This window comes from Cystoisospora suis, assembly GCF_002600585.1.
Source record: "Cystoisospora suis strain Wien I chromosome Unknown contig_1592, whole genome shotgun sequence".
In the NCBI taxonomy this organism is placed as follows: domain Eukaryota; phylum Apicomplexa; class Conoidasida; order Eucoccidiorida; family Sarcocystidae; genus Cystoisospora; species Cystoisospora suis.
In genome coordinates, this window is record NW_027154392.1 from 1 (window position 1) to 11,597 (window position 11,597).

At 49.2% G+C, this 11,597-nt stretch overlaps 1 protein-coding gene across 1 annotated transcript; it reads left to right on the plus strand.

Moving 5' to 3' along the window:
• Positions 1–2,470: 2,470 nt before the first annotated feature.
• On the plus strand, positions 2,471–7,965 carry CSUI_003520 (microneme protein). The gene is made up of 5 exons (XM_068063716.1): positions 2,471–3,028; positions 3,486–3,919; positions 4,517–4,598; positions 5,093–7,326; positions 7,630–7,965. Exons 1-4 carry the CDS (start codon positions 2,908–2,910, stop codon positions 5,692–5,694), a joined length of 1,239 nt encoding a protein of 412 aa, XP_067924308.1. The 5' UTR covers positions 2,471–2,907; the 3' UTR covers positions 5,695–7,326; positions 7,630–7,965.
• The last annotated feature ends 3,632 nt before the right edge of the window (positions 7,966–11,597 follow it).

Below are 11,597 nucleotides of genomic sequence, written 5' to 3' on the forward strand. Positions count from 1 at the left end.
GCACCCCCCGTTTATCACACTGTGTGTGCCGAAAGCATGAGTCGTTCAGGAAGAAGAAAGCCGTTTCGTCTTTCCTTGGAACGTGGACTCTTTCCTCGTTCACATCGACCGAAATCCCTCTTTGCAACAGGCTCCGAAGAACAGGCAGACACGGGCCCTCAAGAAGGGGGCTCTTGAAATGCCACAGTAGACAAAGATGATCCAGGGTCTAAACACGTTGATGATACAGGGGTTCTGTGTGGAATTCTGGTTTCTGTATTTGGGCCGATGGCCGCCTTTCCGGCAATACACAGATTGTGACTTCTTGAAATTGATCGGAGAAGGTTCGGACATGTGTTTGCCCCAGGAGGCTCGATTGTTGCGATTTATTCTGGTTTTTGTGCGCGGTGGTCGAGTGTTAGTATTCAGGTTGTGTATTCCCTACTGTTCTGCTTCGAGATAGTCGATGCTCGATTCTTTTGTTCCCTGTTGCTGCATGTCTCCCATCTAAAGTCTAGAATCTCTCCCGGTATCCACAAGGTTTGTCGTCCGGCTCACATCGTGGCGGGGTCGTCCATCGCAGTCTTGTCGGTGGTTTCTTCTTTGATAAGCGGCATCCTTGAGCATCTGGAGAAAGCCGCTCCGGTCTGTGCTGTGTGGGTATGCTTACGCTGATTCTTTAGTCACTCGGGTGTAAACATGTAGTGTGTCCGGGGGAGCACCTCTTTCGGTTGATTGTTGCAGGACTGCTTACCGCTACCTCTCAGGATTGCCGTGTGTGGACCTGGCGATTACTACGATTCGTGCAGCGAACCGTACCGCGGAAGCTCAGGTTTGAAAATTCGCTGTGTCGGCACCCAGACTTGAGTACCATAGTCATGGTTCCACCACCAAAGTAGCGACTACTAGAGCTCCCTTGCGGCGCAGCAGGCGAGTTCTCGTACAGTAGCTTTCCGTGTAGGGTAACAGAAAAGACTCTCAATATAAAGAGAGCACCTTTCCTTACGGGGGACCCTGATTTGGCAACTGAGTCAGCGGCTGCTTTAGCAGTTCACAGGTTGAATGCAAGCCGAGTGGGCTTGGTAAGCTTTGACGAGCACACGAGGCAGTATCGTATCTTATCGTACAAGTATACTCGTCGGTTTCTCTTCCTCGGTTTCCTCTTTTCGGGAAAACAAGACTATCTCCGCCCGTGCTTTCTCTTGCTTCAGCTTGGGGTTGATGCGGTCCGAGGAGGCACGCGGTTTGTGGTTGCTAGACCACAGAGAAACCAGCTTCGCTGGCACGTCTTTCGAGGGCCATCGAAATTCCTCGAACTTCTCTTGCTTTCAAGGCCTCAGAAAAGCGAGTATCCCGTCGCTTCAGCTTTGGTCTTCTTTCAGTGTGCAAAGTGCCCACTTCCTTCGCTGGTTGGCCCTGGGCTCTATCTATCCATCGAGAATCCAGTACAATTCACGTTATCCTGTCTCAGATCCTCGTCTCCTTTTTTGAGACCCTCAACTGAAGTCCCCAAGTCGCTCAGAAATGACACCGAGCAGGAGGGAAAAGCTGGAACGTCCGGGTTAAACCCAAGATTCGCAGTCCGGCTCCGGCTCCGGATGTGCTGAGCAGTCGCACGGCTGGAGAAAGATAGCTGATCGGAAAGCAGACATACGGACTGGCTGCGCAGTATGGCCTTTCATTAAACTGGCTGGTATGGGTGCACTTCACTGTCCTGGGTGCACCAGTGCCTTGAGATATGTTACCCCGGCGCACTTAGGTGTTTGCTATGCCCAAGCGCATATCGCCGCCTAGCAGATCCAGCGCTATGCCTATACGGACCTTGGCTGCGATCGACCAGTGCGCACCAAACCCAGCGGCCGTCGCCCGGCGTAAAGAAGTAACGGATTTCCGCACACGACCCGCCTTGGCCAGGCTTCTGAACTCTATCGCACCTGCGGCTTGTCCTCCCTTCAGAACCGACGTACTTCGGAGCGAGGCTCGCTGCGCCGCCACAACGAGTACCGTCGCGACCACTTCGGACCGAAGCTCGCTTGTTTGTTGCAGACGTAGTGCAGTCTCCCGGCAAGTGAAGATTGCCCGGAGACCGGACGGGTGGAGGGAAGGTAGTGGCTGAGTGGCAAATTTCCTCCCCAGCAGCACCGTGTGCGTTTTCCTTTCCCCCGCTGAAAGCCCTACAATCGACAGTGCATCGAACGGGAGGGACTGGTAAGCGGGACGGGGTGGCCGGGTGGCTAGCCGTTACAGCCTAGTCAGCGTCTCCTGGCGTTCTGGCTCGCTGGGGGGTGCCGCAAGCCGCTTTTATCTTCTTCGCTACCCAGCTATACCCCCACCTGCTTTCCCACGTCCGCTGAGACTGACCCGACGGCAACCGCACCGGGACGGACGGCCGGGGGGCACGGTGATGCTCCGACTAGCCGTTGTGATCCAGGGTGCTACCCGCCACACGCACCCGGGCCAGGAGTCCGGCAAGCGGGCTACGCGTGGGTATCGGGGTATTACAACGGGTCTTGGAAATGCGTAAGGGTTGCTGGTTGTGAATGCGGCAGTAATTTCTGGGTCTGGAGCTTTATGTTTCTGCTTGCGAGTCCGCCAAGGGTCTAGGACGTCGATGAGCCACCGGTGTCCTTGTGGGCACTATCTTCGCTTGTAGTTTTTCTCCCGGACCGTTGCCCACCACCTCGGCGCTACTCGATTGTGGCACGGGCTGTTCTGCAGCTGCACTCGGACGATGTGCTAAAGCCGCGTCTGTTGCTTCGCAGATCTGTAAGCGGTAGTTCAAACGGCTCCGTGCTGTCCATAAAGGCGTTGTTTTATCGGCTGCCTAGTTGGGGCTTTTTCCTTGGCCTGGCGCCAGCAAGCGGTCTGCAACCGTGGTATCAAAGACTCACTCTCGTGCTTCCAGGCGTGTCAGAATTAACAGGGAAGATGAAGATTGCCGTTGGTGTCAAAGCTGCGAGCTGCCTGGCGCTCGCAGCTCTCTTCGCTCACAGCGCAGCTCCCGTCCAGGGATCCTCGAATGCGCTCGCCGAAGAAGTGAAGCCCGGTGGTAAGTCGACCGTTGTACGATTGAATTATACGGGGGGAGAGACTTAGACGGCCCTACACGCGGCTGCTGGCTACATCGGCCAGTGCCTCCTGCCAGCCCAATTCAGGAGACACGCGCCAGTGCTGCCTCCCCTACCAAACGTAGAGGAAGTCTTATCACAGGCAGTGAGAGTCGCTGTGTGTGTCCGTTTGACTCTCTTCGTGGTTCAGTTCCTGCGCTCTCGCACAGTTCTCGCAGGAATGATGGGGCTGCATGCATCCATCCTCGCGAGTGCGCCTTCGCTGAGGGCGGTTTGTCCGAGTGTGGTTGGCCCGGGTTATCTGGCAATCCATTGGTCGTGAACACGCTGGTCGACAACTCGGTCTTTTTTGACATTCCTGCTCGCGCGTTCACCAGGAGTCCGTGCCGAACTGAGTATATGTCCCTTCTGCGACTGCGGCTGCTTGGGTTTGTACAGAGTTGCAGAGACAGCTGGATCGCAGGTGCACTGAGCATGTCCGAAAAATGTGCGCCGCCAACCAACTGCCCAAGCTCGAGTGCGAGGAGGGCGACTACGTAGCTCGGTTCGGACCCTTGGGGTTAACGGCCCATAGCCGGAGAGATTATGCTTGCTACAAGAAATCGACCATCGCTGACGGGGCCGTCGAAATGGAATGCTATGATGACTGCATGATGCCAATCAAGTGCCAGGGTACTGTAAACGTAAACACGCAGAAAGTCCTCGCGGGTACCATCGTATTAGAATGGGGCACCGAGCTTAAGAGCTCGTACTGTTCTCCCCGTCAAGCCGCGGCCAATAGGAAATGTAGCCCTTACGGAGATTCTTGGGTTGCACGGTTTGACGGCGGCGGCAAAGAGCAGGACGATCTCACCTGGCGGTGCTACAATACCGTAAGTCTTCTTACGCTTGAGTTGTTTGCTCACCTACCGTGTCCAGAGCTTTCTATGGCTAGAGTGAAGAACGTCTGGCTCTGTCGCGGGGGAAAAGAGAAGGTTACTTGTAGTAATAGTAGTGGTTGCAGCGTCCTACGATGGAAGGACTGAACCTGTGCGAAGACGACGCCTGCTGACGGATTTGTCGTCTTCTGGAATGTATGATAACCTGTCGCCATTTGAGAGGTCGCGGAGACCCTGCCCTCATGGGTCTTCCCCGGCTTCATGATCGACGTTGAGAAGTCGGTCCACCCCGGAGTGGATATGTAAATCGTCATACGATCAACATCTTTCGCAAACAGAGAGGTGTTTTGCTAGCATCAGATCCCTCCTTGGTGCGAAACACATAGACCAGCGCGTCCACAGCCGGTAGAGCGGGGTGCCGGGCTGAAGCAAAGGGCCGGTCAAACGTGTTTCTTCCCAGACGCGCAGCCTAGACAAGAAACACCCTTCGGTGTGACCGAAGCAGGAGAGTCAGTCTCTCGTGTGTTGCGTCGCTCCTCTTCCTACTAATACTACTACGAGTGTGTATATTCGTTGATTTCTTCTTTACAGGCGGACATCTTCTTTGAAGAGAGCAGTTTATGCGCGGACAACTGCCGGGGTCTCACGCCATGCGTCGGGGGTCCCCGTCGTGGTGAGTGTCCTGACTATCCGTGGGTCCCCGGCAAACTTTTTGCCACACGCAAAAAGAGAGTTGCTGCAAGTGCTTTACCAAAACCCTCAGCGATATGAGACTGTAGTCAGCACACAATGCCTAATAGTGTGTGTCACAGTTTCCTCCTGAGGACAAAAACCTATGAAAGCTTAGCTACTGACTTGTTTGCAAAGCGCTAGGTGTAAGGAACAGAAAGCATTATTGTTTAGAGTGAGGTGTCAGAAAGGCCACATGCATTTGCCTAACGCTTCTCAGAGGGCCGTTCACCCAACCCCCCACGCATCTGTTGGTGTGCCCCGCACGTCTCATTACTCAGTCAATTGACTCACTCGTCTTGGGTCCTGTGGCTCCTACCCTTGCAGTGTCTGTATGTATGCTTTTATCCGCGCGTTCTTACGATTTTCTCTTAAAAACTCCTCCCCTTCAATCATTTCCAATGTGTCTCCATTGTCTCTGTCTCTTTTTTGAAACAGATAAGAATAAGGTTTCGTTCAAGTCATCGGCTACTGAGCTGCTCAAGGCTATGAACGAGGTCGGAAGCCCATGCGACGCAGGTCAGTTTTGCGTGCCGACGCGGGTCAATCCACCGACATGCCGACCGCCTTCGAGTGGGGAAGATGCGGAGAGCCAACACGCCGATGAAAAAATGTTCTCTGTCTTAGTCTTACCAAAGGAGCACATGGTAACCATGGTCATTCCCGGAGGCACTAGGACGCTCCAGGTGCGATTAGGCAAGTGCCACGAAGTCAATCTGGTGGACGGGAGAAAGATAACATACCGTCACGGCACGGGCGGCTCAGAAGGTTCACTTGAGCTGCCGAAAGAACCAGCAAACGGTTTTAGGATTCTTCTCGTTCGTTCGGCTAATAAAATATCTCTGGGATTTCATGGAAAAGAAAACAACATGGCTGACGTGGGCTACACCGTAAGTGGTGACCAATGCGAATCGAGAGCTAAGCTTTACGTTACCGGACTGCAAAACTCATCGGACATGACGGCTGACGTAGAGCCAGTCTCACAGCAAGACGAAGAACACCAACCCTCCTCTCCATCTAACGGCAGTGAAGAGCTCTAAGTAAGTGAGCAAGCACACTGGCGCTTGCGCTGGAGAAGGAAGAAAAGACGAGGGAGGAGGAGGAGAGGTGTCTTTGCTGCTGTCTTATATAGTTGTTGTTCATGCGGTTTACTCTTCGATCATTCATGAATGGCGACGGGGAGACTTGGAGACATTTCTGAAGGGGGTGTATTTAAGTCGGGGGGGGCAGTAACGTGCACATCTTACAAAGCTACAGCTGGACCCACGGTTCCCCTTCCGTTTTGGCGTGGGATTTTCTGCAGCAGAAGATGAGACGTCGTCGTCCTCCTGACAAGGTGATGAAGAGTAATACTATCATTATTAATAATGAAGTTGCCCGCCCCCCCGCGCGCGCCGTTGCTCCGGACACGTGGCCTGTAATTGTAATGCAGTATTATGTCTGTGTGTCAGTAGTAATAATAATAAGCTTTTATGTGGACGTAGCATTCTACGTCTTCGGAGTCGGTTTAAGCCAGTGTCTTCTGAGCGGTCGGTCGGTTGTCGTGCCTTTTTGACTCGGATCCTTATCTCTCTCTCTCTGCCTTGGGTTGTCTTACAAAATGTTCGTGACGATTTATCTATTCCGTGACAGTATACATTTGGTAGTGTATCTGGACGTACAACGACGAGTTCGGAGTTGTTATGTGTAGGTACGTATGAAGGAATGTTATAAGGAGGGGGGAAGAGGGGAATCTCTCTCTCTGCGGACTCCAGATGCTTTTCCGAGAACCAGACCGATTCGGTCAGTCTATGGTCTCTCGAGGCCATGAGAAGGAAGTACGACGAATGCCGTTCATCGCTGGGCGCTTTCCCTGCCCTTTGGATTCTTCTGTTAGATAAAGCAGATTCGAGAAAAAGTGGCTTTCCTCTCTTTTCGCGGCAGTGCGGGTTGCTGGCTATGGGGGAAGTGTCGACTCATCGACTTTGGTCTACAGCAAAATCATCCCCGGAAGGGACGAGGAACAAAAAGACGTTGTTGTGCGTGGCAGGGAAGAAGGCAGAAAGAAAGAAAGAAAGAAGAGACTCCACTTTGCAGAGGAGCGTGCGTGCGCGTCTCCCACTGGAAAAGAAAAAGACGACAAAAGAAACCCGAGGATGAGGTCTCTTGTCCCAGTGGAACAGATACACAGCTAGGTATTTTGATAGGTAGAAACACGTCTTTATAGATAATACAGAGATGGAGAGAGAAAAAAGAATGACCTGAAGTTAGCTTTACAATAGGTGGATGTACATCCATGTATATATTTGTATATACAACCTACAGAATTAGGTACATATCTATGTGTGAGAGGAGACAGAAGTGGCCTCCAGAAGATGAGCCATTGGTGTATCGAACTATCTCGAGACAACTACCCAACGAAAACCCCCCTTTCTTGTCCTCTCTCTACCACATCTTCATCTATTTCTCTCCCCCGATATGCCTGGGAGGATTATTTCATTCACTCTTCTTCGGGTGCGACGGGAAGCAACACGCAAACCCCCCACGAGAAGAGACACCAGCCAGAAGAAGTCGAAGAAGAGACACTGTGACTACACCCATAAATGTCGTTGGATTTTTCGACTGAAGTCAGGCCCACTCAAGTCTCCACATGAGGCTGCTGCGGCCTCTTGCCAATCCAGAGAGACAGGCAGGTAACCACTAAAGTGTACAGAAAGACTGACTGGGCCGAGGGAGGGAGGGAGCGGGGGAGTCTTAAGTCCCTTACGTACATACACACGACTATATATATATGTATATGAAACTACTGGGATGTTTTTCGTACACATATATATATTTATATATAAGTACTGGGGTGTTTATCATATATATATATAGATATATTCTATATGTAGATGTGTATTCATCGGTGATAGGCTGAGTGGTGATGAGAATGGAATGGCCTTGAAGGTTCTTGTCTCGTCTCTTCGGGGACTCGTTCTCATGTCTCTCTACAGAGAAAGAAGAACTCCTGTCCGTCATCACCGCTCTGCTTCTTCTTCCTTCTCCTCCTCTTGTTCTTTTTCTTTTCGTCCTTATTCCCCCTCACCTCCTGAGAAAGAAGAGAGAAGCCACACAGAAAGAAGAAAAGCCAAAACAGAAGAAGAGATAGAAGAAAACGAGGAAGAAGAAGAGATAGAAGAAAATGAGGAAGAAGAGAAGAATGCCGTTGTTCCTCCCCGATATTATCTTTTCTTGTCCTTTCTTCGTGCTTTTTTTTCTTTCGTCTTTCTCTGGAAGATCGCATTGTGGGAATGAGAACGTAGACCTTCCCTCGCAAGTGGAGAAGAAACAAGAGACAAAGACATGCAATTCTCTCTTCTGTTTTGCTTGAGACAAAGAAGGAAAGAAAGTCAGTCAGGAGTGAGCGAAGAAAGAGAGAAGGAGAATAGAGAGAGAAATCTTTACATACACAGACAGAAAGAGAGACAGAGAGAGAGATGGAGAGAAAAGAAAAGAAGGTAAAGCAAAACACGTTAAGAAAGAAAGACAGAAAAAGAGAGAAAAAATAGAGAGAGAAAAAAGACAAAGAGAAGAAAAAACAAAAAGAGAGAGAGGCATAAATGAACGAGGAATCACGCGCACTCCTCCTCCTAAATTTACCTACTACTACTGCTTCTGTTTGTACTACTACTACTACTATGACTACTATTAGGAAGCCTACCAGGCAGGAGATGGTCGTCGTACCGATAGGCCTAGTAGCAAGAGAGTAGTCCCATAGCCCCAATCTTCTTCACTTTCAACCCCCAAAGCATTCAAAAGAAGAAGAAAGAAAAAAAAAAAGACGACAACCTCAACTCACTATAATAGGAAGTCAAGACGACATATAGATATAGATAGATATATAGGTATATTGATATATATGTATCCGTATTCCTACGAATAGTCAAGATGAAGAGCCAACTTCGATAATAAGAACGGGTTTTGATCATTATGACTTTCTAGTCTTCTCTACTCTTCCTATGCCTACTAGGACTACTTCTCTTACTCCTACTATACCCACATATCTCGTTCATTCGTTCGTACTTAAGAAAAAGAAGAAGAGGAAGACAAGAAGATCCATGAAGACGCCAATAAGAAGAATGAAACACAGCTCCTCTATGTATAGCACCATGTATGATGAAGATGCTTCTATCTTATTGTTGACCCTTACAGGAGGAAAGAAGAAAACACAATGGGAGTAAACTTTCACCTCTTCTTTCTTTCTTTCGATTCCTATGACTATTCCTAAGGCTACTCCTATGACTCCTCCTCCTACTTCTATTACTCCTACGACTCCTACTTGTACAACCCCTGTCTGTGCCAATATCTCCTATGTGCTCCTGACCTCCTCTACTGGACGTTTCTGTTGACGAAGGAGTCAATAGAGATAGACAAACAAATAGAAAAGTCCCCGTAAAAGTAGTCCTCCTACACATCAAAGGAGTCCTAGTAGTAGTAGTAGAAATACGTTCAATAGTGGTAGTAGTAGTAGAAGAGCAGTAGTTCCAGTAGCAGGACAAGCAGTCGTCATGATCCCTATCATGATAAGAAGAAAAAGAGAGTGAATAAGAGAAGCAGGAGGAGACAGGAGTAGGAGACGAGGAGGGCGGGTAGCACTCGTCATCACTATCATCAGCGTGACAATGAAGATAGGGAGAAGTAGAATACTTCCATTCTTAATAGAAAAGAAGACGGAGAGAAATTGAAGCGGAAGAAGAAGACTCCGATGGACCGCCCCACGAACAATAGAATAGAAACAAGAGGAAGAAGAAGAATAGCATGCATCCTAGTTGCAACCACATGAAGAAGAAGACAAAGAGAGACCTCAAGAAAGAAGAAATAAAAGAAGAGAAAGAAAAGTAGTACTAGTAGTATTTGTAGTTGTAGTCGTACGACTCTTATTACTATTCCCCTTGGGCTATGAGTGGTACACTGGTACTCTTGCAACTATAAGGTTATCATGACTATGCGCAGTAGTAATAGTAATAGGAAGACTCTTATCATTATGATGATGATGATGCCTAGGATTCTAGTGACTTGAATCGTGTTGAAAAGTGGCTAGAGCCTTCAAGCAGTCTTACTCTTCAGTACTCCTCTTACCCCTCACCCCCATTTTCTGGAAAAGACGACTACTAGAAGAGGAATAAGAAGTGTCTTGTTTCTTTCCTTTCTTCTTTTCGTCCTTTTTTCTTCCTCTTGTGTATCAGGCTCCTTCCTTTCTTCTTGTTCTCTCTGCATCGCTCTCTTGTCTTCTTCTATGACTCTCCCTCCCATCGTCACATGGCCCACTTACTCTCCTCTCTCCGACATCGCACGTCACACACAGCCGTCATCATGAGAAAGAGCAGAAGAAACAAGACGAGGTGATGAGTAGAGGGACCATAAAAAGAAGAGAATGAAGTGTTGGTTTTTCTCTCTCTCCCGTAGTGCGATATTTCGCTTTCCCCTCAGGTGCTTGAGAGAGCGTCCCCGCAAGGTAAAGACACACTCACTAGTTTGCTGGATCGTCTCTCTTCATTCTAGCGAACCTCTTTTCATCGGCTTCGTTGTCTTCTTTCCCATGGGGGTCAATATAGCCGCATTGTCTTGTCGTTTTCTTTGCTTCTTGTTCTGACTGTCTCCTACTACTACTACTACCAGGGGAGACCATCACCCGTCGGCGAGCTTTTACTTTTCTCGCCTAAGCAGAGAGGATAGACGATGAAGGAACATCCCCCATCGTCTTCCTCTTTGGACCAACTAATCAACGAAGGAATCTGGAAGGGATTCTGCCTCTTTTTGTTTCTCTCTCTTTGCCTGTTCCAAGGACTCTAGCCTTTCTCGCATCGTAAGACCTACTACATTCTCGGTAGGTGTCGCGGCATGTCGATAGATAGATACAGATGTGTATATGGATAGATTGCAGATACATAGACAGATGAAGGGTAGGGGCAATAGATACACTGTCTGGTGTGCCACATCATGTAGATAGCTAGGCATGGCTGACCAGAGAGGAGAGACAGAGAGAGACTCTTCTACTTCCTGCTCGCTCCTTCAGTTTGGGGTTCTCTGCGTCTTCTTCCTTCTGGCCTTTGGAGAAAACACAACAGGTAAGACTTCTTCCTCATACTGACCCTTCCATAATACGACCATTCATTTTGTATAGGATTAGCAATCCTCCTCATATCAATAGACTCATTCCATAGAGCCTTTCTTCTTTCAACCACGCTCATCGGTGTCATGATACTTTTTCTGCCCGTGTATCGCCCCCTGTGATAATAACGTGGGACGTTGTCGTCTTTCTCTTTGCTCTCATTCCACGGGAATCTGCTTCGTCTTCTTGTTCTTCCTAGGCTAAGATCGCTACTTAGCTAAGCTAACTCTCCCTCTCTGGTCTGTTGACACTTGTGCTGTGGGGGGTGGGAGATAGGTGGGGGAAGGAAGAGAATCGATCTTGCTTGCCAAGGACGCGCAGTCATTCCTTCATTTAAGCCATGCCATACCGCATGATATTCTCTAAGAGCCTCCTCGCTTGTCCTTCTGGGATTCTCGATAAACCATCTGCCTAGTGTATATCGCTCTCTCTCTTCGTCGCATCATCGGGCTCTCTCTTTCTCTCTCTATATGTGTCTCACACTCATTCTCTTCATCTNNCGTCGCATCATCGGGCTCTCTCTTTCTTCGTGTGTTGAGTAGAGACAGACTTGTATCAAGTGCTTCTAATAGTTGCACTACTATGAGGAAGCATAGCAGTAGGGGTGGTAATAGTGTTATGATAGTATGACTCTCCCCCAGGGGTGGATCATAGCAGCAGTCCTTTTCTCCTGCTAGTATAGTGTAATGCATGCATCAAATCAGCCAGCCAGTTACCACCATCGGAAAGCTCTCCTTGTCTCTCTCTCTCTAGATCCTTTCTCTTCGTCTTCCGAGAGAGCTTTCTCTGTCTCAAAGACTTCTCTTTTGT